This window comes from Oncorhynchus kisutch, linkage group LG28 (assembly GCF_002021735.2).
Source record: "Oncorhynchus kisutch isolate 150728-3 linkage group LG28, Okis_V2, whole genome shotgun sequence".
Classification (NCBI taxonomy): domain Eukaryota; kingdom Metazoa; phylum Chordata; class Actinopteri; order Salmoniformes; family Salmonidae; genus Oncorhynchus; species Oncorhynchus kisutch.
Genome location: NC_034201.2, coordinates 43,554,367 through 43,576,411, shown reverse-complemented (window position 1 = coordinate 43,576,411; position 22,045 = coordinate 43,554,367). Strand labels below are relative to the sequence as shown.

Below are 22,045 nucleotides of genomic sequence, written 5' to 3'. Positions count from 1 at the left end.
TAACTTTACATTTCTTTCTGTTTTATTTATTTTCTCTGCAGTGGAACAGCACTCTCAAAGAGCCCAGAGATGAGATGAAGTCATCTCTGAATACCCTTGTAATCAGCTGCCAACCCCCAGACCATGTATAAAAATGCAACTTCAAAAAATGAGTTCCCATTAATAAAACTCAAAAATGATAAATTCATTCATCCTGAAAGAACAGAAAGTACAAAAAGAAAAAAGTACATCAAGATGAAAAGCAGTTAACAGACTGACTGCAGCCACCCTTCCCAAATTTACCCAGAATTCTTGCTTCCAGCCTCAGAGATCAACTCTCTGAGTGTTTGACAGTTCATTAATCATCCACCAGGATTAGACAGGAGGGAATCTACAGTGAGAGTATGACCAGTAGAGCGACCACCCAGTGGTCTGAACAGAATACAATTTCTCCAAAAGAATTGGTCTGGGCGAGTAGGTTCAGATGTCAATCACAAACTGGGCATCGTCTGCTGTAGGGACAGAAGAGAGAACACGGGTCAGCATCGAGGATTTATCCCTTCCTAAACTTCCAAAAACCTTTGAGCATCTACAAACTAAATGGGTCGGTCACAAGATATGCAGCATAATGCTTGGCCAGCAGCTTGACATATCAGACAGGTTTTTGTTTGCTTTTCTCGAGGAGCAGTTCACCTTGAAACTTGGTCTAGTGCTGGTACAAAATAAAAGTCAACAAAACACACTAACTGGTTTGTACACCAGGTGATAGTCTGGGCATTCGTCACCTCATACACACTGCACTGATGATAACAGGTCTATGTAGCCTACTTCCTTATCCTCGGAAATAAACTACTTATTGGTCACCAACATCACATGAACAAAGCAACCTATCCCCTCCCTTTAATTACTGGTAAGGAATTTAAGGAGACTTAAAAATTAGGCAAGTTCTAGAGGTGAGACATCAGAACATCATGTGCATGCAAGATTGAGTAAATCAAGTAACCGGAACTGAATGACAAGGATATATTTGTATCTTGGGATATTAGCATGATGCCTTTCAGACATAGCAACTGCTCTCCATTTCCCTACACTGTGAACTAAGACAGAATAAATGCAATGACTTGATTTACTCTCCTTGCACAGTTTCTAATAACAAAACAAGAGAACTTGTTTCTCAAGTATTTCCTTGAGGAGCCCTAAAAAAGGTGTTCCCTCTTGTGTTGCTCAGTAAAAACACATCTGCTGCAAAGCCATGTGGGAGAGGAGTCAGGTGTTTAGGAGAGCAGGTAACCAAGAGGCCTGGCTAGGGGAAGAGGTTAATGGGTCTCATAGGATATACAGTAGTGTCACTGTAAGTATCAGGATCCAGACCAACCCGAGATGTCTTTGTTCTCGTCCATTTCCTTCAGCTTGCCCAGAGGGTGCTGGGCCGGTGCCGTGACCCCTGGGATGTGGGGGAGACAGCACGGAGGGGTACGTGTGATCGGTGAATTCCGACATTCCAGCAGGAACTTTCTGTCATAGATTATCCTGGTTCCTGTGAGGACAAAGAGTTGAAGTGTCTGTCTCGGGTAAGAACACAGAAGTACCAGGAGCAGTGATGCTAATTTAGCAATTTTGTTGTTAGATTTAGCAACTTGTCAGACTGCCCTGGCAACGTTTTTTTTCCCCCCAAAGAGCACCTAGCAACAAATTTAGCTACTTTTAAAAATGTATTTGGAACTTTTAGCAACTTTTGAAAAGTGACTTGAACGCTAAAATGCTCGCATTTTCCCTCTAAATGACACAGGTACGATTTTCTCTGTCACACACTCAGTCATAACACACGTGCCTGGCTGCAAAAGTGCGTTGTGGAGTGACGTCAGCAGCAGGCGCTCAGCTCGTGCACAGGCAGCAGCAATTTCAGCAAATCATTGTTGGCTGACAGCAGTAGTACGGGTTCGATGAATATAGTTGGTCACGAATGTTTGATCTTGAACAGGACTTACATCAATCAACATGCCTCAATCAAAAATGTAAAGCCAGAAGTACAGAAAAGAGTGGGAGTCTGAACAAATGTCAAATCATATGTTTTGCCGAGGGGGACAGTTAATTTGAGCAACGTTGTTGTGTATTTTACATAATGACGCGGCTTTACGTTATCACGCAATGACATCACAACGTCATTTAGAAACTTTTAGCAACAAATCAACCTGCCTCTAGCAACTTACCCTGAAAATTAGTTGGCAACACTGACCAAGAGTCATGATGTGCAGCAATCCGTTGAGATCATGAGGTATTCTTGTGCACAATATTTATCCAAGGTGTGTTAGTGCAGGCTACATAGAAAAGTGGGCGGTCTATACTCCGTGTGTACTTTTCAATAGAAGAGCTCACCTTAATCTGATATGGATCCTATATTACTAGCAACTATATCAGGGTGTTTTCACACTTGGTCTCTTTAAGCCAATTTTTGTGATTCGTTTTTGTGCAGTGTGAACAATCGAACAGGAACACTCAAAAGAGCCCCCGAAGCAAAGCTATCTCGAGGGGTGGTGTGAGTACGGTTCGTTTGAATGGCACTGTCCGGTTCCCTTTTTTAGGACAATGTGAACGCAAAGCTCCCCAGGTTCGCTTGTCATTATTCCCGCAACACCCACACTAGACTATTGCAACACCGTTTCCTCTGCCATAAACCCGCACATTGGTGCCACTAAAAAAAAGAGATGGAGGTTTCGTGAAAAATCGGGGTTTTGGATATTGAATATTGATTGGCGATTATCAAGGACGCACAGCAACTCAAACATGTTTTTAGTTCAGATTATTTGTTAGCAATATGTGATTTATAGGTTAAGAGAACGCCATGAACTGTTTATTGATTGTGGGGTTTGATTAGCGTGAGAAGACAATATATTTGGCAAGAATCACAACACAGGGTCCAAAATCTATTCTTGCTCTTAAAAGGGGCAGTAGCCTACATTGGGTGTACCATTTCCAATTACAGCATGATTTATTCTATTGCTATTTATTCTGTTACCAATTAAATGTACATGTTAATAGCATCGTCTGATACCAATTATGTCTCATTTGAACTAAATGCAATCTATTAGCTTCCAAAATGTCGATATATCTAGCTGTCCGAGAACACATTCTGATTGATTGGCTTGTCCCGCACTTTATACAAATCCAGAGTGCATGTTGGAAAAATATCTTGGTTCCTTTCGAAACGTAGCAATGTGAATGCAAAGAGGCCTCTGGGTTTAGGTGAAGTGAACTGGAAAAATAGCGGAGTCCTCATTCAAAAGGCAAGGGCAGTGTGAACACAAAAGTTGTTTTTCAGCATTTTTTTTACCCCAGAATTCACTATAAAGAGGAATGCGATCTTTTTTTTTTTTTTTTTTTTTAAAGATGACTGTGAAAACACCCTCTGAGAATCTACTGGTCTGACATGTTTCATATGCTGTACTGGGAAAATAATTTGAACGCGATCACACCTATGCACTCTTTTGTCATACAGTTCAATAGAAGTCTCTGGATCTCAGTCCCCTCAGTTCAGGTGTGTTGCCTGGCTTTACAAACTCCGCTACCCCTGTAGTGCCTCCTTGTAACTGAGCCGTAACGTCCTCAGCAATTCCAGCTATGTAACACCACCAATGAAAACAACCCCATTCCTTCAGCCTCTCTCCCCTCCACGTTGGCCTCCTTGTAAAGGCCACATAATGTCCTCACACACACGTTGATAAATCGGATCAACTGCATCTTGATAAAGATAATTGATTCGGTCATTGCTGGATACATACAATTATTGTCTGATGCAACTAAAATGATTGGAACAGGTCAAAGTGCATTTAATGCAATAGGAATGTAAGTACATAACCGTTCATTCAAAACTGGACAAAAGCGTCACCAAACTCTCAGATTATATCTGTGAGAAATGTGCTGTTCTCCAAACTAGCACAGCGTTTAAACTCCCGAGGCCGTATTAGTGTGTTCTTCAAGACGATAAATCGTCCCTTATTTTGCTAAACTTACCTCCAGGTGTCGTGGAGAACAGGGTGCCTCCAGGCGTCTGACTGTAGGAGTCGGCCAGCTGAGACCAGTCTTTTGACTGCTCAAAGCGACTGGGAATAGGGCAGTTTAGGCCTATACTGGTGGTACCGTTAGAAGACATCGTAGACAGCAGATGAACAAATAAGTTGTTTTTTTAAGTAAAAAAAAGACAGAGCAAACGATTTGTGATCGATGTCTACTATAGCCCGTAAGATAGTAAAGCCGCGCCAACTCTGAAGTTTTGTTTGACAACTAGGGGACTGGGGCGCTGGGAGACGTACGACGCAGTGAGCTCTAGCAGCCACGTGCAGGTGTTTATGAAAAATCTGCTGATTTGAGGCGTGGTTTAATTTGAGTTTCACAATCACCTCACTACTGTATCAACCTGCGCAACATTTCATTTTAAAGCTCACAATCACATGTGTGAACTGAAATGAACCGTCACATGCTTAGGCCGGGTTTTATTTTGTATTTTATCTTTATTTAACCAGACAAGACAGTTAAGAATAAATTATTATTTTCAATGACTGCCTAGGCCTGGGTTAACTGCCTTGTTCAGGGGCAGAACGACAGGTTTTTACCTTGTCAGCTCGGGGATTCGAACTTGCAACCTTGCGTTACTAGTCCAACAATCTAACCACGAGGCTACCTGCCGCCCCGGTTGATATTTGTATACCTTGCAAACGAGGACAGATGCATAGCATAACAAAGTTTGCATTTAAAAACAATCAAAATACTAACGCAATAGCCCAACCCCCAAATAAACTTGACCTTCTATATGTTTGTGACGTCATGACAATGTTTTTCTCCCAGTGGAGGCTGGTAGGAAGAGCTATAAGGAGGATGGCCTCATTGTATTGGCTGGAATGGGACAGAATGAAACATATGGTTTCCATATGTTTGATACAGTATGTTCCATTTATTCCATCCCAGCCACTAAAATAAGCCCGTCCTCCTATAGCTCCTCCCACCAGCCTCCAGTCTTCTGTTCTTAAATCATCCAAAATTTAAGATTACTTTACTGTCACATTATGGTTTGAGTGATTGGTCTCTCCACAAATATATAAAATTCCCAGTCAATCTTGTCGGGGGGGAAACAAAAAGTAAACATCTCCATCATTACTTGTTAACAAGTGCAATTCAAACAAGGCAATTAGCAATAATCAATCTGAAGTTGGATAACAAAGATAGCAATCCTAGTTGAACGTCTGTCAAAACATAAAATGACCTGATGGTGTTCTCTGGGTAGACTCTTAGTGAATGTAAAATTAAGTGTCCGGTTGCAGTCTTTCGTGGAAACTTCACCATGCATGATAAATAGCACCCCGTGCCAGAACATTCAGTTAGAGTGATTACATCATCGTGAGTAAACATGACACACAGGAGCAGTCTCCCGCTTCTATAGACAGACTAAGGCCACTTCATATCAACAAAAAAAAGTGTGCAGAGATAAATCATGAGGTGTATGATGTCATGAGGTAAATACAATATGAATAAAGGCACAACAGTACAGTTTCGTAATTTTTTATTGACTATTAAGGTAAATATTACACATTAATACAGTAGAGTCACTATACGACATGTACTCTGGTTTTAACCCTTTTTGTTTTAGTATGTAAACAATTATACATGTATTTACCACTAAAAGGTCTGAATTCTCGCTTTCTGTTATCACCTAGTTCTTGGACTGAGTATAAATAAGCGTACAGTCCTGTAGAGCCCTGCAGAGCCCTGCAGACCAAGAACAATTAATGTGGGGGCTTTTAAAGTCAAAATAATGGCTATACTAAGCAAAGAATGGATCCTGTTTAACAGGCAATCGGTTTGTTCATAGACAGTGATAAACAAGTTGCAAGCCCACACTGGAGTCATCTTTTTAGTTAGGCACATCAAAACGGTGTCCGAACATCCAATTTCTCCGTTTCTGGACACTCCCTAGGTTAATATCTTTGTATATTATGTAATTATCTGGTTCTCTTAAACGTGTATGAGTCTTGTTAATGGTCCTACGCTTCAAAATCGCTAGATGTGTTCAGTTGACGTGATTCAGGTGCACATTCCCAACATGCGGGGCCCAAGTCCCAGGCCAGACCTGAAACGACACATTTTCATCACTGAGTTACAAAACCACAACAGAGGAAGACTGAGTAATGGTGAAAATAAGTGAGTGATTTTGATGGGAGTGTTTACCTGCTGGGTTTCTGCAGTCTCTGCAGAGTTGGAGACCACATTCATGATGGGATTCCAGGCAGGGTCAGCACTATGGAGCCCGTTGTACATGGGGCCCCCAGGGGCCTCTCCCATAGGAGGGTGGGGAGGAATGATCGTCCCGCCATACATTGACATTGGCAAACCCTAGAAAGGACAAAATAAATAAAACTGGTAAAAATATATCTTTATATAAATATATCTTCATATATACACACACACACACACACACACACATATCTATATATACACATCTATATCTATATACACACATATATATCTTCATATATATATATATATATATACATACATATATATACACACATATACACACACATATATACACACACATATATGTACATATACATCTATCTATCTATCTCTCTATCTATATATATATATATATATATATATATATATCTATCTATCTATCTATCTATCTATCTATCTATCTATCTATCTATCTATCTATCTATCTATCTATCTATCTATCTATCTATCTATCTATCTCTCTCTCTCTCTCTCTCTCTCTCTCTCTCTCTATATCTCTCTCTCTCTCTCTCTCTCTCTCTATCTATCTATCTATCTATATCTCTATCTATCTATATCTCTATCTATCTATATCTCTATCTATCTATATCTCTATCTATCTATATCTCTATCTATCTATCTATCTATATCTATATCTATATCTACACACACACACACACACACACACATATATACATACATACATACATACATACATATATAGATATACACACACACATATATATATATATATATATAAAAATATGTTTTTGTGATAGTTCTCATTGGATCATTCCAACCACAAAATCTTTGCATCAACTATTTAGCCGTGTCTGTCCACTACCTTTGGGAAGTCCATGAAGTTGGTGGGCATGGTTTGATGGAAGGTGTTGGAGGGGTTCACGATGCCGGTGTCGTCCCTCTCCATGGCTTGGTGCTGGGAGAAGCCAGACGGCTGCTGTATCACGTGACCACCCATCAGGGGCTGAGACCAGCCTGACATCGCCTCTAAAGGTGGAGGGTAAGAGCAGGGGAGGACTGAGATTTTGGATCGTGTGAGAGTTAATCATTATGTTAAAAAAAACATTTACAATATATTTCAAAGCATTATGATAAACATCTTAAACCACTGACGATTAAAGATGATCAGTTCTACAAACTATCCAATTCCTCTACAACTGTACACTAACCCGATCCACCTCTCTCCAAAACACTCACCAGACGCACTGCCCACGCCGAAGGACCAGATTCCTCCCTGTCCCACAGGCGGCGTGTAGCTGGCGGTGAGCATGGCGTGGTTCACGGAGCCCGTCTGGCGGATGCGTGCCAGGCGCTCAGTGCCAATGGGTGGGGGCACCTTGCGGTCCTGCTGGCTGTTGCTGCTGGGCTTAGCCTGAATCAGAGCCGTGGTCACCGTGGACGCACAAAGAGGGGACGACACGGAGGACACCGGGGACGACACGGAGGACACCGGGGACTCACCTGAGGGGGGGCAAAGGATTGTTTACTTTCCAAATGTTGGATTTATCAAAGAAGATAAAATCACATGAAGTCCTTTGATTTGGCTTAATTTAATTTCTTTCTTTTACCAAAAAGTTGACATTGAAGCTACTTTGTTTGCAAAAAAAAAGGGGTGGTGGAGGGGGGGGGGTGAAAAACACTTTAGATCTATGAATGAACTGCCCTGTCCCGTCCCCCGTGTCGCGCCCCGTCCCATCCCGCACCGTCCCATCCCGTGCCCCATCCCGTGTCATGCCCCATCCCATCCCGTGCCCCATCCCTCATCCCGTGCCCCATCCCGTGTCATGCCCCATCCCATCCCGTGCCCCATCCCTCATCCCGTGCCCCATCCCGTGTCGTGCCCCGTCCCATCCCATGCCCGTCCCATGCCCCGTCGTGTTCTTACTGGAGGTGGAGGCGCTCCAGGGGTGAGGGGAGAAATGCTGGCGGCTAAAGGAGGGGGTTCCCACCGGGGACGGACCCTGCAGGTACACTGCACTGCCAGAGATACTGGTGGCGAAGCTGGTCAGAGCAGCAGACGAAGAGATGGAGTTTCCTGACGGGTCCATGTGGTGCATGCCTGAAACAAAAGAGGTCAACTGACCTGGTTAAAATATTTAGGCACAAACCACTAAACTGAACAAGTACATCAATACAAACATGATTAGTGCTGCTTTGTGGAATCAGTAGAATTTGTTTCTCTGGAACAAAATTATTTTCTTGGGTTACAACATGGTGTTATTTCCTGCTGAGTGTGTGTGTGTGTAGTGGAGTCTATGGTCCTTGTTGCTTACCGATGGGACTGGTGACAATCCTCTGGGAGTTGCAGCGGTACCCTGGAGCCTTGGAGCCGTCAGGAGCTGGCATCACCTTCTCCATCTGTCCCATGCCTCCCATGTAGGGCTGCTCCGGAGGGGTCCGAGCAGGCAGGTGACATGCTCCCCACACCTGATTGTTGCCCACCTGATTGCTGTCAAACATGCTGCTGAAATGGTTGAAGAGGGCGTTGGGGCCGTAGTTGGGGGGCAGCTGCTGGGTCTTGCCCCCGTGGCTGTGCATCTGGGAGCCGTTCATCATGCCCATGGAAGGGGCTGCCATGCCCTGGTTGGTATACTGCTGCGGTTGTTTCTGGTGTTGCTCCTGGGATGCTCCAGAGGATACAAACACAGAATGGTGCTCCTGCGGAGATGTCCCAGCTGTCATGGGGTAGACCTGGGCCGAGGGCTGCACGCATGAGGGAGAAGGCTGTGCGTAGTGAGGTACGGTGCTGCCCCCTGCTGGTGCAGCGTGAGAGGAGGGCAGGTGGGAGCAGGGAGGCTGGGCGGCCTGGGGGCTGGGCTCTGTGCTGGGGGAGAAGGGGAGGGGAAGCTGCTTCTGTCGGCTGTCCGGCTGCTGGGAGGGCAGTGATGGTGGAGCCGTGGGAGGACCTGTGAAGTACATGGGGCCGTTGGAGCTGGAACCTTCCGACGCTCCACCTTGGACAGGTGCTGCATCTGGAGAGGACTTCTCTTTACCAGGCGTGGTGCCACCAGCAGGCTCCGGCTTGGAGACGGGCAGCTGCTGTGCAGACGTGGCGATGGGCACGGAAGGGGAGGACGGAGTAGAGGACATGGTGGAGGATGCAGGGGCCAGCTGCGTGGCGGGAACGTTGCTCACTGTGGAAGTGACTGCTGTCATGCTGGTCGTCTTTGGTTCGCCAGAGAAGAGCTGCTTCCTGGCAGAAGAGGGCGTTGGGTTGCCGGAGGGGGCAGTGCTGGTGGGCGAGACAGTGGCTGCTGTAGAGGCAGGAGCTGTGTACTCCGGATGGGCGGCGGAGACAGGCGAGGGCCGGGGGGCAGTGCTCCCGTTGTGCTTGGGAGAGCTGTGAGTGCTGCCGGGGTTGACGGGCCGCACCGGGAACGGGCCCCAGGTGTTAGGCGATGGAGAAAAGGTGCCACCGAACTGTGCCATGGGAAGACGTGGGTGTCGGATGTGGTGCATGGTCTGGGCAGCCAGCAGGGCCAGGTGTGGGTTGGCATACGCCAGGGGCAGTGAAACAAAGGGGGGCCTCACCCCGGCGGACAGGTTCTTTCCCATCTTCCCTCCCTGCTGAGAGACCGAGGGGGTCTGGAAGGACACAGCGGACGACGGAAACACCGATGCCAGGCCCTTTGAGCCGGCCGCCATAGTGTTGGTGGCCCCTGTGGAGGTGGTGTAGGTGGAGCCCATCTTGGTGCTGGTACCAGGAGTGCGGATGTGGTTTCTGGGGATTAGGTCCTCCAGCTCCTTGGCTGGGTCCTGGATCAGGGCGTTGATCAGTTGTACAGCGTGCCGAGTTGACTCTGTACCTCCTCTGAAGACCAAAGGGAGAGAAGCAGGTGAGTGTCTGACCTGGTGGTGATCAGTGGGCCGGCCTTACCTGGTGGTGATCAGTGGGCCGGCCTTACCTGGTGGTGATCAGTGGGCCGGCCTTACCTGGTGGTGATCAGTGGGCCGGCCTTACCTGGTGGTGATCAGTGGGCCGGCCTTACCTGGTGGTGATCAGTGGGCCGGCCTTACCTGGTGGTGATCAGTGGGCCGGCCTTACCTGGTGGTGATCAGTGGGCCGGCCTTACCTGGTGGTGATCAGTGGGCCGGCCTTACCTGGTGGTGATCAGTGGGCCGGCCTTACCTGGTGGTGATCAGTGGGCCGACCTTACCTGATGGTGATCATCCTTTCTCCATTCTTGTCCTTCTGTTTGTCCACGTCGATGTGAGCACCGGTCACGTCCTGAATGGCAGTGATGTTACAGCCACCTCTGCCCATGATCCGAGACACGACAGAGGCAGGCACCAATAACTTCTTTGATCTGACAGAAGACAAACAAGCCATTCCATTAATATCTGGGTCAAACGGCTGTACTTAACAACTATGTAGTAGATACCAGGTGCAGTTGATTGTTAGTTAACAAGAAGTGACAGTTATAAATTCCGAACAAGAGGAAGGGAGATGCTGTACCCTCACTGCACTCTATGGGTAAAGGTCACAGTGACCGTAACTACAGTAGCCATCGTTTGAGTTGAGGCCAACCCACCTCCGTACCACCTCTTTCCAGCCGTCTTCCCTCTTCTGGCCCCTCTTGGGGCTGGTGAGGTTCATCTTGCTGTTGGGCGAGGTGACCGGCACTGAAATGGTTTTGAAGGAGGGGGGAAGGGAGCTGGGTGCCAGGACGTTGATGCAGTCATGGAGTCTGAGAAGAAGAAAAGAAACAGAGAGCCCTGTGGTGTACTGTAGACAATTCACAAGTTTAGACGTAAGATAATAATTCCCAGTTTGGACACTGCTTTTTAGCATTAAGACCTGGTCTCTTACTTCTGGTGTGGTTTGGAGATGCACACTGTGACCTTGTGGTCTCGGGAGCTGTGCCTCTTCTCAGGGACCGGCTGGGGCTGTTGGCTCACCCCCGAGGGAGCAGACGATGCAGACGAGGATGAGGAAGATGAAGAGGGCATGTCCGGTAGGTAGTTGAGCTCCTGGCTCTTGCCTCCGCTGCTGCTGCTCTCACTGTTGCAGTCGGTGCTGTCCAGGTTGTCTGAGTCGCTGCCACCCGGCACCCCACCGCCCCTGGGCTCCCCGTGGATCTTGTTTTTGTCAGTCTTCTGCTGAGCCAGCACCACCTGGGGGTCCTGCAGGATGATGGGCTCCATGGTCTTGTTCTTCTTGTTCTTGCGGTTGGTGCTGGACGTGGTCGCCACATTGACTCGTTTCTTGGCGAAGGCGTTGGTGAAGGTGGCAGAGGTGGCAGAGATGCCGATGGTAGTGGTGGTGGTAGCGCTGGGCGGGTCAATGGGGACATCACCGTCTAAACAGAGCGTGAAATACAGAAGGTTATTCACCCTTATTTTACCATTGGGCCACTGAAACTACCAAAAGCACATTAGAAAGATGTCGAGTGGCTTCGTCTCAGTTGAAATTTAAATTTTTAATTTTACTAGGCAAGTCAGTTAAGAACAAATTCTTATTTTCAATGATGGCCTAGGAACAGTGGGTTAACTGCCTGTTTAGGGGCAGAATGACAGATTTGTACCTTGTCAGCTCGGGGATTCGAACTTGCAACCTTTCGGTTACTAGTCCAACGTTCTAACCACTAGGCTGCCGCTCCCAAATTAATATGAGCACGTCATACTTTCAGTTAATTTGACAGATTATTTTATGTTCTAAACTATTTTAATTAAACTGACTTGAATATCCTTTAATTCACACAGACAGAGACGGTCATCTTCAAGACAAAAACCATGCTGATTTCAGGAGCCCAGCTTGGCCGCCGGAGGCCGCGCCAGGCCACAAGCGGCCGTTCAGGTGCTGCCGCGTTAGGCTATAAGAGGCCGTTCGGGTGCTGGGTTAGTCTAATAGAGGCCGTTCGGGTGCTGGGTTAGTCTAATAGAGGCCGTTCGGGTGCTGGGTTAGTCTAATAGAGGCCGTTCAGGTGCAGCTAGTAAAAAGGTGGTTACCTTCAGAGGAGTCTTGGTCCTCTAACTCCTCTTTTACTTTGGCCTCCTCTTCCTCCTCCTCCTCCTCCTCTTCTTCCTCCCCCTCCAGCTTCCTCTTCTGATCTTCCTTCTTCTTCTTGCGTTTCTCCTTACGCTTCTCACGCTTAGCGGCCAGGGCCTGCTTCTTACTCTCTTCCCTGGACTGTACACCCCAAGAAAAAAAAACTGGATGATTACAAGCCAGAGAATGCATCCCAAATGGAACCATAGAAGCCTACGGGAACAGGGTTCCATAGTGCACTGCCTTTTAGCCTAGAATCCTACGGGAACAGGGTTCCATAGTGCACTGCCTTTTAGCCTAGAAGCCTACGGGAACAGGGTTCCATAGTGCACTGCCTTTTAGCCTAGAAGCCTACGGGAACAGGGTTCCATAGTGCACTGCCTTTTAGCCTAGAAGCCTACGGGAACAGGGTTCCATAGTGCACTGCCTTTTAGCCTAGAACCCTACGGGAACAGGGTTCCATAGTGCACTACCTTTTAGCCTAGAACCCTACGGGAACAGGGTTCCATAGTGCACTACCTTTTAGCCTAGAACCCTACGGGAACAGGGTTCCATAGTGCACTACCTTTTAGCCTAGAACCCTACGGGAACAGGGTTCCATAGTGCACTACATTTTAGCCTAGAACCCTACGGGAACAGGGTTCCATAGTGCACTACATTTTAGCCTAGAACCCTACGGGAACAGGGTTCCATAGTGCACACAACATCTACAGAGAGCTGTAAAATCCATACAAATCCATGAGGAGCAGAAGGTTGTGTTGGGTGGAAAAGTAATTTACCTTCTCCAAGTCCAGCTCCTTCAGCAGAATGCTGGCGTTCTTGTTGGCCTCTGCTGCCTGCTGGTCTTTGGCTTTGACAATGGTCTCCATGCACTGGTGACATTTCTTCAGCAGGTCCTAGGAGGAGTACGAGACAATAATGTACTGTTGGAACCGCACTTCCTTTCAGAAAAATAAAAAGTTTACCCTTTTGTCATCTTCTAAAAATGTACCCCCCCTTTTCTCCTCAATTTTGTCATATCCAATTGGTAGTTACAGTCTTGTCCCATCGCTGCAACTCCCGTATGGACTCAGGAGAGGCGAAGGTCGAGAGCCGTGAGTCCTCCGAAACACAGCCCAGCCAAGCCGCACTGCTTCTTGACACAATGCCCACTTAACCCGGAAGCCAGCCGCACCAATGTGTCGGAGGAAACACTGTACCCCTGCCTTGTGTCTCCCGGTCACGACGCAGCCTAGTATCGAACCAGGATCTGTAGTAACACAGCTAGCACTGCCTTAGACCGCTGCACCACACGGGAGACACAATGAATGTGTTGTTGGTCTTGTCTGTTTCGGCTTACCTTGTCCGTGATGGTGGCAATGTATCTCATGCACTCGATGTCCGAGGGGAACTGGTTGACCTCCTTGACCAGGTACTGAATCACCTTCACATGGCCCTGTGAGACAGAGTTCAGAGGTCAGCCTCTTGGGATTATTATACATACACTGCCATTTTACGCACCACCGGGGTCATTAGCTAAGAACAGGAAATGAACGGGGAGCACAGGTCATATATGAGATATTCAACTGTGTATCAGTATCAGAACCAATTTTACTTAAAGGAGCAAGTGACACTAGTGTTTATTCACAGTTTAGTTTCATACCACAGGAGGTTGGTGGCACCTTAATTGGGGAGGATGGGCTTGTTGTAAAGGTTGGAGTGGATTAAGTGGAACGGTATCAAATACAACAAACACAGGTGTTTGATTTCATTCCATTCGCTCCGTTCCAGACATTATTTTGAGCCGTCCTCCCTCAGCAGCCTCCGCTATTTCATACGTGTGTGTGTGTGTGTGTGTGTGCACACCACCTTGCGGAAGGCAGCCATGAGTGGTGTGATCTTGCGGTTGTCTGCTGCGTCGACATCGGTCCCAGCCTGCACCAGCAGCTGCACCACGTCAAAATGGCCGCCGTTGGCCGCCAGCCACAAGGGAGTGTTTCCCTTCTTATTGCGCACGTCAATGTGAGCACCTCTGTGAGAAGGACAACAGGCTGAGTAAAGGGAGGAAGAGAGACTGGAGAGGAATGATATTCTGACTGAGAGGATCTTCTCACGGTCATACTTATACATTAAAAGATGTATTACCGGTTGATTAGGAGCTCACAGAACTTGTAGTGGCCCTTGTCTGCAGCGATGGTGAGCGCTGTGTCTCGGGAGGAGGGGACGGGTGGGGCGTTGACGTCAGCGCTCTTATCCAGCAGCACCCGCCCTACCTCAGCATAGCCACCCGATGCCGCCTCCATGAGGGGGGTCAGCCCAGTCTGAGAGAGAACGCATAATGGGTCAGTGAGACTGCACCACACAGACCAACACCAGAACATAATTTCTAATGTCTTTGACACAAGACCAGACAACATGACATGTCGGGCTCCAGCCTGCTGCAGCTGCTACCACCTTGGCGCGGTGCTCCACGTTGGCCTTGCGGTCCAGCAGCAGACTGACCACCTCCGCCCGTCCCTGGAAGCAGGCCAGGGTCAGCGCCGTGTTGCGGTTAGTCTCGATCTGAGCGTTGATGTCTGAGCCCATGTCCAGCAGCAGCTTGACCGCTGGGACGTGACCGTTCATGGCAGCCAGCATCAGAGGAGAGATACCCAACTTACTCCCAGTCCTGAGGAAAACAGACAGGGCGAGGGGAACAGACAGGGCGAGTGGGTGATTATACAAACTGTTAAGATTGGGACAGAGGCACAGCCTGCACAAACTGTGGCAAGGAGGGCTGGTTGTGGATACCTGGAGTTGATTTCAGCTCCAGCGTTGAGGAGGATCTTGATGATGTTGACGAAGCCCCCCGAGGCGGCCAGGCTGAGCGGAGTGTAGTCTGAAACGTTACGGTGCTCCTTGTTGACCCCGCGCAGCAGCAACAGCTCCACCACCTGGAATGAATGGACCACAGGTTAGTCAATCCACAGAACACTTCTATTGTTTATCTAAATGTATGCCGTGTTAAGCTGGTTCGGACAGTGAGTTTGTGTCTGTCAGGTTGTCGTTCTGCCTCTTGTTTCACTACAGGTTATTTCGTTGTTTTATTAGGGTCACCATTAGCTGTTTCTATGCAGCAGCAGCTACTCTACGCTGCGTACTCACCCTTAACGCACTGTAGGCTACAATACGTTGAGTTTCCCTGGGCAGAAACAGCTGTGATGCAAGCGTGTTCTTGAGTCTGTTATTCAAGAAGGTGAAACAATGTGTATGTTCACTGCTTTTCATAAAATCATGTCTGGCTGTTTTTCAGGCTACGGCCTAAAATATGTGTTCATATTTGTATTTGACTAGGGATCCCAATTAGTTCCTGCCAAGGCAGCAGCTACTCTTCCTGGGGTTTATTATGGATCCCCGTTAGTTCCTGCCATGGCAGCAGCTACTCTTCCTGTGGTTTATTAAGGATTCCCATTAGTTCCTGCAAAGGAAACAGCTACTCTTCCTGGGGTGCAAACACCAGAAACGTAAATAACACAAAACAGAAGATATGGGTAGAATACTTTCACAAATGTGATCAGTTATACAGTTTATTTGAACTGAATTGAATCTTATTGTATTCATATGATTGATTCAAATTAAGCTTTCAGAACATTCACACCTTAATTTACCTTTATTTAACCAGGTAGGCCAGTTGAGAAGATGTTCAGTCACACCTATCCTACTGGTCAATCAGCACACAGTCATCTCCACACTTTCCTACCTGTTAGTCACATTTAACGTCTCCTTTTATCTAAAATAAAATTAAAAAAATACACCTAGTAGCCTCTTTATAGGCTACCATAGCCTATTGGTGGAAATGACCAGTAGCCCAACCAATGGATGAAGAGATTGAGAGGATTGGCTAGAACAAACCGCTGTGTAGAATCTCTAAGAATATATATATTTTTAAACTCAAACTGCTGAAAATGAATTAAATCTGCACAGCATCTTGCTCAAGCCAATTCATATCCAACATAAGCTGTTTTAGTCTACTTGAAGGAAATATCCTACGCCAAGCTTTATTATAATAATAATTACACCAAGCTTTATTATAATAATAATTACACCAAGCTTTATTATAATAATAATTAGATTCTAGAGCAAATTTAAAGTAAAATCATTATTACCAGATTGAAAAAACTTTTTTTTCAGTTTCCTTGTTTCTTCTATAGGCTATTGAAAATGAGCACGTTTAATGTATTAGTTGGTTTACGGATTACATTAATAGTAATCCGGCCCCCCAAAAACCGTTTTATTCTGTCTACAAGGAAGGTAACGAACGGAGGGCATGTTTCCAATGACTTATTCAATCACATGCCGCTCAGATGTTTTGTAGACAAAAGAGATAAAAAGGTGTGAAATAATATAGTAAATCCAGAAAAAGGGAGAGACGCTGTTAGAAATATTTAAAAAATATAAACAGAGATCCTGTTAGAAATATTTAAAAAATATAAACAGAGATCCACATGTGGTGGTTCCTGGGGCTCCATCTTCTTCCAATGTAAGATATTGTAGCTAAATCTAATTTAAATTTTATATTGATTAAATTCTGGACATTAGACTTATGTCTTAGGCCTACATGGTATTTTGGGTCGATGTAGCCTTAATGTAGCATATAGTATGTTCGATGCAATAAATTAGAGCTGTTTCCCTGCGAATGTGTTTGCAATTGCATGAATGCTAGTGTTGGAACTTCTGGGGTTAGCTGCGGTAAGAGTGCTGTGGGAAAGTGGCTACGCTAAAATGTCTCGCTTTACGGCACTGCCTCGTCCTGTTGTTCACACAAAATATAACAAACAGAGAAGCACCTCCTGTCTTCCTCCAGAGCATGCCAGGGAGAGAGGAGTGTCTTTGGTTCTCTCAGACTGGGCTTCGATGTCCCCTCCTTTATCCAGCAGGATCTCCACCACGCCAACATGACCCGCTGTAGCAGCCAGGATCAGAGGAGTGAAACCTGGGGACAGATGGTTAGAGACATTTAGATTTACTCTCCAACATACTAAGGATGGGCATGAATACTCGACTGCTCGAACTGACAAAGGTCAATCTTTAACCAGAGATTTAAAAAAATTAAAAAAATACAAATACTGTTACACCATTTGGTGAAATGTGCTTTCTGGGGGGCAAGTAAAATGGTCCAAATTATATATATATTTTGTCTTTAAAATGAATTTGCTTCGACTCCATGTGTACATGTGCGTTTGCGTGGCACAACAAAAGAAACCAAGCCAGGCATCCAAGTTCTTCCAAATTCCCTTTCCTCTCCATGTCTCATTCACCCAATTGCGTTCCGACCTCTTCCTACGCGCCAGGTGCTGAGCGCTCACAAGCTCCCGTTTAGTCCGACAGAAATAAACACCTAGAAAAACGTATCGAACTGCTACATTTCTTGCCAAAAGATGACAGTTTAATCCTGAGGTAGGAAACTCTGTGTACCAAAAAAACAGCTGCAGTTTTGGAATCATTGCTGCCCATCTATTTTCTACTGTGCCGTTTAGAATTGGTTAGCATGACATTATCTACATGCAATTATTCTTCAGAAGAACTGTATAAAAAAAAATGTAAAAAGCAACACCCCAATAAAACCCCTTTCTTAAAAGTAAATGTTGCTAAAAAAGTACTAAAGAAGTGGACGTGTTCAACGAACGTGAGTCGAGGTTCAACCCCACCCCCCCAAAAAAATTGGGATAGTTTTTATCATCATTGCAAAGGAAAAAGGCCCAACTTTTGTATATATATTTTTTAAACTATTAAAAGCTTCTTAAAAGTAATTTGGGTCATTTACAAATCTGAAAACGAAGCATCAGTGTAAATAAAAGATCTGGCCAAGGCTATAACCCCCGTTAATATAGACAGGTTCCACACTGAAAATAGGCAAAAACATTAGTTTGATAAACACACACAAAAAAAAGTATTTTTTAGCAGAATTATTCAACCTACTCACCAAACAGATGTGGCCGTATTTCATCACCACGGGACTGTTTATCCATTCACAACATTAAAGAACAGGCATAAAACTAAATAGAACGGATGTACACTGCTCAAAAAAATTAAAGGGAACACTAAAATAAACACATCCTAGATCTGAATGAATGAAATATATTTTTATTAAATACTTCACAGAAGTGTGATTGACTTGGAGTTACATTGTGTTGTTTAAGTGTTCCCTTTATTTTTTTGAGCAGTGTATATCGAAAACACAAATTGTGTTTGAGCCCCCGTTTCAAATTATCACTGACAACTGTTTCAGACGTGAGATACGGATCGCTTTTGCAGTGCCACCTTTTTCATTTGGAAAAAATTATTTTTATTCTGTTATATAAAAAAAATAATATATAAAAAAATTATTTATTATAAAATGCGTGTCTTGACTGTGATAAGGACTCGGGGAAATATGAGCGTCTTGTCTGATAAATTAACAAAGCAAGGCTATGCCATTCGCAGAGCCAAAAGGCCTCAAATGCAAGTGCCAATGCAGAGGTTCTTGAAGACTGTGTACAACAATATAATATAATGACATTACGGTTTCAAAACAATTATCTTATATTACACTTGCTTTTATATTGACTAAATATATACAGTACCAGTCAATTGGACACACCTACTCATTGCAGGGTTTTTCTTTATTTTTACTAGTTGTAGGATAATAGTGAAGATACCAAACTATGAAATAACACATATGGAATCATGTAGTAACCAAAAAAGGGTTAAATCAAAATATATTTTAAATTCTTCAAAGTAGCCACCCTTTGCCTTTATGACAGCTTTGCACACTCTTGGCATTCTCTCAACCAGCTTCATGAGGTATTTGGTAAAAGACCAAGTCCGTATTATGGCAATAACAGCTCAAATAAGCGAAGAGAAACGACAGTCCATCATTACTTTAAGACATGAAGGTCAGTCAATCTGGAAAATGTCTAAGTGCAGTCGCAAAAACCATCAAGCGCTACGATGAAACTGGCTCTCATGAGGACCGCCACAGGAAAGGAAGACCCAGAGTTACCTCTGCTGCAGAGGATAAGTTCATTAGAGTTACCAGCCCCAGACTGCAGTCCAAATAAATGCTTCATCGAGTTCAAGTAACAGACATCAACATCAACTGTTCAGAGGAAACTGCGTTAAAAATCATGGTCAAACTGCTGCAAAGAAACCACTACTGAAGGACACCAATAAGAAGAAGAGACTTGCTTGGGCCAAGAAACACAAACAATGGACATTAGACCAGTAGAAATCTGACCTTTGGTCTGGAGTCCAAATTAGAGATTTTTAGTTCCAACCGCCGTGTCTTTGTGAGACGCGGTGTGGGTGAACGGATGATCTCCGCATGTGTATTTCTCTATGTAAATAGCGGAGGTGGTGGTGTTATGGTGTGGGGGTGCTTTGCTGGTGACACGGTCTCATTTATTTAGAATTCAAGGCACACTTAGCCAGCATGGCTACCACAGCATTCTGCAGCGATACTCCATCCCATCTGGTTTGAGCTTAGTGGGACTATCATTTATTTTTCAACAGGACAATGACCCAAAACACCTCCAGGCTATGTAAGGGCTATTTTACCAAGAATTTGAGTGATTGAGTGCTGCATCAGATGACCAGGCCTCCACAATCACCCGATGACAGAACTCCAGAGTTCCTCTGTGGAGATGGTAGAACCTTCCAGAAGGACAATCATCTCTGCAGCACTCCACCAATCAGGCCGTAATGGTAGAGTGGCCAAACTGCAGCCACTCCTCAGTAGAAGGCACATGACAGCCCACTTGGAGTTTGCCAAAAGGCACCTAAAGGACTCTCAGACCACGAGAAACAAGATTCTCTGGTCTGATGAAACCAAGATTCAACACTTTGGCCTGAATGCCAAGAGTCATATCTGGAAGAAACCTGGCACCATCCCTACGGTGAAGCATAGTGGTGGCAGCATCATGCTGTGTGGATGTTTCTCAGCGGGCAGGGACTGGGAGACTAGTCAGGATCAAGGGAAAGATGAACGAAGCAAAGTACTGAGAGATCCTTGATGAAGACCTGCTCCAGAGCACTCAGGACACCTGACTGGGGCGAAGGTTCACCTTCCAACAGGACAATGACCCTAAGCACACAGCTTCGGGACAAGTCTCTGAAAGACAATGCAGGAGTGGCTTCGGGACAAGTCTCTGAAAGTCCTTGAGTGGCCCTGCCAGAGCCCGGACTTGAATCCGATCTAACATCCCCTGGGGAGACCTGAAAATAGCTGTGCAGCGACACTCCCCAGCCAACCTGACAGAGCTTGAGAGGATCTACAGAGAAGAATGGGAGAAACTCCCCCAATACAGGTGTACCAAGCTTGTAGCGTCATACCAAAGAAGACTCGAGGCTGTAATCGCTGCCAACGGTGCTTCAGCAAAGTACTGAGTAAAGGGTCTGAATACTTATGGAAATGTGATATCCGTTTTTGCTTTGTCATTATGGATGTGTTCTCTGTAATGGTTAGGATAAATTGGAATTTGTCACGCACTGTTGGCATAGGCCTATAGATCAATGTGCACATATGTATTTTGAGTACATGCCTTGTGTTCAAATAATATTTTTAATTTAAGTACTTAGAAAATAAATCCTGCCAGGACTCAAACAGTGAAAAAAGGGAAAACCGTCAAATGCCCATTTGTTAAATCTAGTCATCCAATCAGTTTCCAACCATACAGACGGACTCCCACTTCTAAACACAAATTATCAAGTTCCCTGATAATTGATCCCAACATGTTTATTTTTGTATTGCTACAAAACATTTTTTTATATTTTTTATAGAGAAAGTATGGGAGTTGTGTACCTTTCTTATCCCGATGCTCGATGTTAGCCCCGCGGGCGACGAGCACCGACACCAGCTCCTCGTGACCGCCGGCACAGGCCAGCGTCAGAGCGGTGTCGTGATTACTCTCCGTCTGACAAGAGATACAGGCAGGTGTTATTTTCCTGACCAGAAGCAACCAGTCTGACTATTATTAGCTAAACTAGCGTGTTATTGTTAGACATGTGGTGTGACGTACGTGTGCGTCGATATCTACGGAGGGGTAGAGGGGGAGCATAGAGTGTGGGGACACTGAATGGATGGGCGTCTGTGCTGGGGGCGAGGCCGTCGTGCTCAACATGGGGCCTCTGCTGCTCACTGCTGCTGTCACAGGGGCGAGAGGGAAGGAGAGTTGTTAGTCCACCTTCAAAATATAACTACATCCCATTCGAATTCAAGATGGATTAAAACCATTTGGAAAAAGTCTGTTGAAAATGTACTCAAACCAAGTTCAGTGCTAATGAAAAGGATGAGTGATCAAGCGGTCCCTTAAATGGTTAGAGGTTTTATTTTCTGATTTTAGTCAAGTTAAAAATGTCAAAAAGAGACCTGGACAGAGCACAAAGCAAAGAAAGGACCGTGTCAATGAACACACCTGCCATGATGTCGTCCAAAGTATCTGTGAGGGTCTGTGCTGGGGTGGCCACCATGAGTCCTTCAGGGGCCTGGGTGAGAAGGCCCGGTCCCAGGTCTGTCAACTGCTGCCACAACATCTGCTGCTGGTTCACCATCACCCTCTCCAGATCGGGGCTGGAGCTGACGGGGTACTCCGCCGTACTGAAGTCTGTGGACTGCTGGGTGGCCAGGAGATGGGAGGGTAAGAAACGGGCCTGCAGGAGGGGTGGAGCGGGACACTGCAGGGCCTGGGTGTGAGGAGGAGCGGGACACTGCAGGGCCTGGGTGTGAGGAGGAGCGGGACACTGCAGGGCCTGGGTGTGAGGAGGAGCGGGACACTGCAGGGCCTGGGTGTGAGG

At 45.8% G+C, this 22,045-nt stretch overlaps 2 protein-coding genes across 2 annotated transcripts in view; both read right to left on the bottom strand.

Annotated features, from left to right (window-relative positions):
* Positions 1 to 4,317, bottom strand: eif4ebp3 (eukaryotic translation initiation factor 4E binding protein 3). The gene is made up of 3 exons (XM_020464601.2): positions 3,991 to 4,317; positions 1,355 to 1,516; positions 1 to 491 (listed from the first exon to the last, which is right to left on the bottom strand). Exons 1-3 carry the CDS (start codon positions 4,127 to 4,129, stop codon positions 460 to 462), a joined length of 333 nt encoding a protein of 110 aa, XP_020320190.1. The 5' UTR covers positions 4,130 to 4,317; the 3' UTR covers positions 1 to 459.
* A 1,199-nt stretch (positions 4,318 to 5,516) lies between these two features.
* The window catches only part of ankhd1 (ankyrin repeat and KH domain containing 1), a 42,658-nt gene continuing 26,129 nt past the window's right edge, over positions 5,517 to 22,045 (bottom strand). The window contains exons 16-35 of the mRNA XM_031807611.1: positions 21,667 to 21,915; positions 21,271 to 21,392; positions 21,054 to 21,165; positions 17,062 to 17,207; positions 15,026 to 15,168; positions 14,690 to 14,903; positions 14,381 to 14,556; positions 14,105 to 14,267; positions 13,596 to 13,691; positions 13,036 to 13,152; positions 12,217 to 12,397; positions 11,078 to 11,567; positions 10,800 to 10,955; positions 10,425 to 10,574; positions 8,541 to 10,078; positions 8,153 to 8,326; positions 7,465 to 7,728; positions 7,091 to 7,254; positions 6,199 to 6,363; positions 5,517 to 6,100 (exon numbers count right to left, since the gene is read on the bottom strand). Coding sequence (XP_031663471.1) covers positions 6,041 to 6,100; positions 6,199 to 6,363; positions 7,091 to 7,254; positions 7,465 to 7,728; positions 8,153 to 8,326; positions 8,541 to 10,078; positions 10,425 to 10,574; positions 10,800 to 10,955; positions 11,078 to 11,567; positions 12,217 to 12,397; positions 13,036 to 13,152; positions 13,596 to 13,691; positions 14,105 to 14,267; positions 14,381 to 14,556; positions 14,690 to 14,903; positions 15,026 to 15,168; positions 17,062 to 17,207; positions 21,054 to 21,165; positions 21,271 to 21,392; positions 21,667 to 21,915 — 4,880 coding nt within the window. The 3' untranslated portion in view covers positions 5,517 to 6,040. The remainder of the gene's footprint in view (positions 6,101 to 6,198; positions 6,364 to 7,090; positions 7,255 to 7,464; positions 7,729 to 8,152; positions 8,327 to 8,540; positions 10,079 to 10,424; positions 10,575 to 10,799; positions 10,956 to 11,077; positions 11,568 to 12,216; positions 12,398 to 13,035; positions 13,153 to 13,595; positions 13,692 to 14,104; positions 14,268 to 14,380; positions 14,557 to 14,689; positions 14,904 to 15,025; positions 15,169 to 17,061; positions 17,208 to 21,053; positions 21,166 to 21,270; positions 21,393 to 21,666; positions 21,916 to 22,045) is intronic.

What these genes read in the sequence shown, in the direction of transcription:
- eif4ebp3 (XM_020464601.2), bottom strand. Translation starts at nt 4,129, where the DNA reads ATGTCTTCTAACGGTACCACCAGTATAGGCCTAAACTGCCCTATTCCC. An exon ending in GTTCTCCACGACACCTGGAG is followed by an intron (nt 1,517 to 3,990) that starts GTAAGTTTAGCA and finishes TTGTCCTCACAG; the next exon opens with GAACCAGGATAATCTATGAC. An exon ending in CGAGAACAAAGACATCTCGG is followed by an intron (nt 492 to 1,354) that starts GTTGGTCTGGAT and finishes CTGTCCCTACAG; the next exon opens with CAGACGATGCCCAGTTTGTG.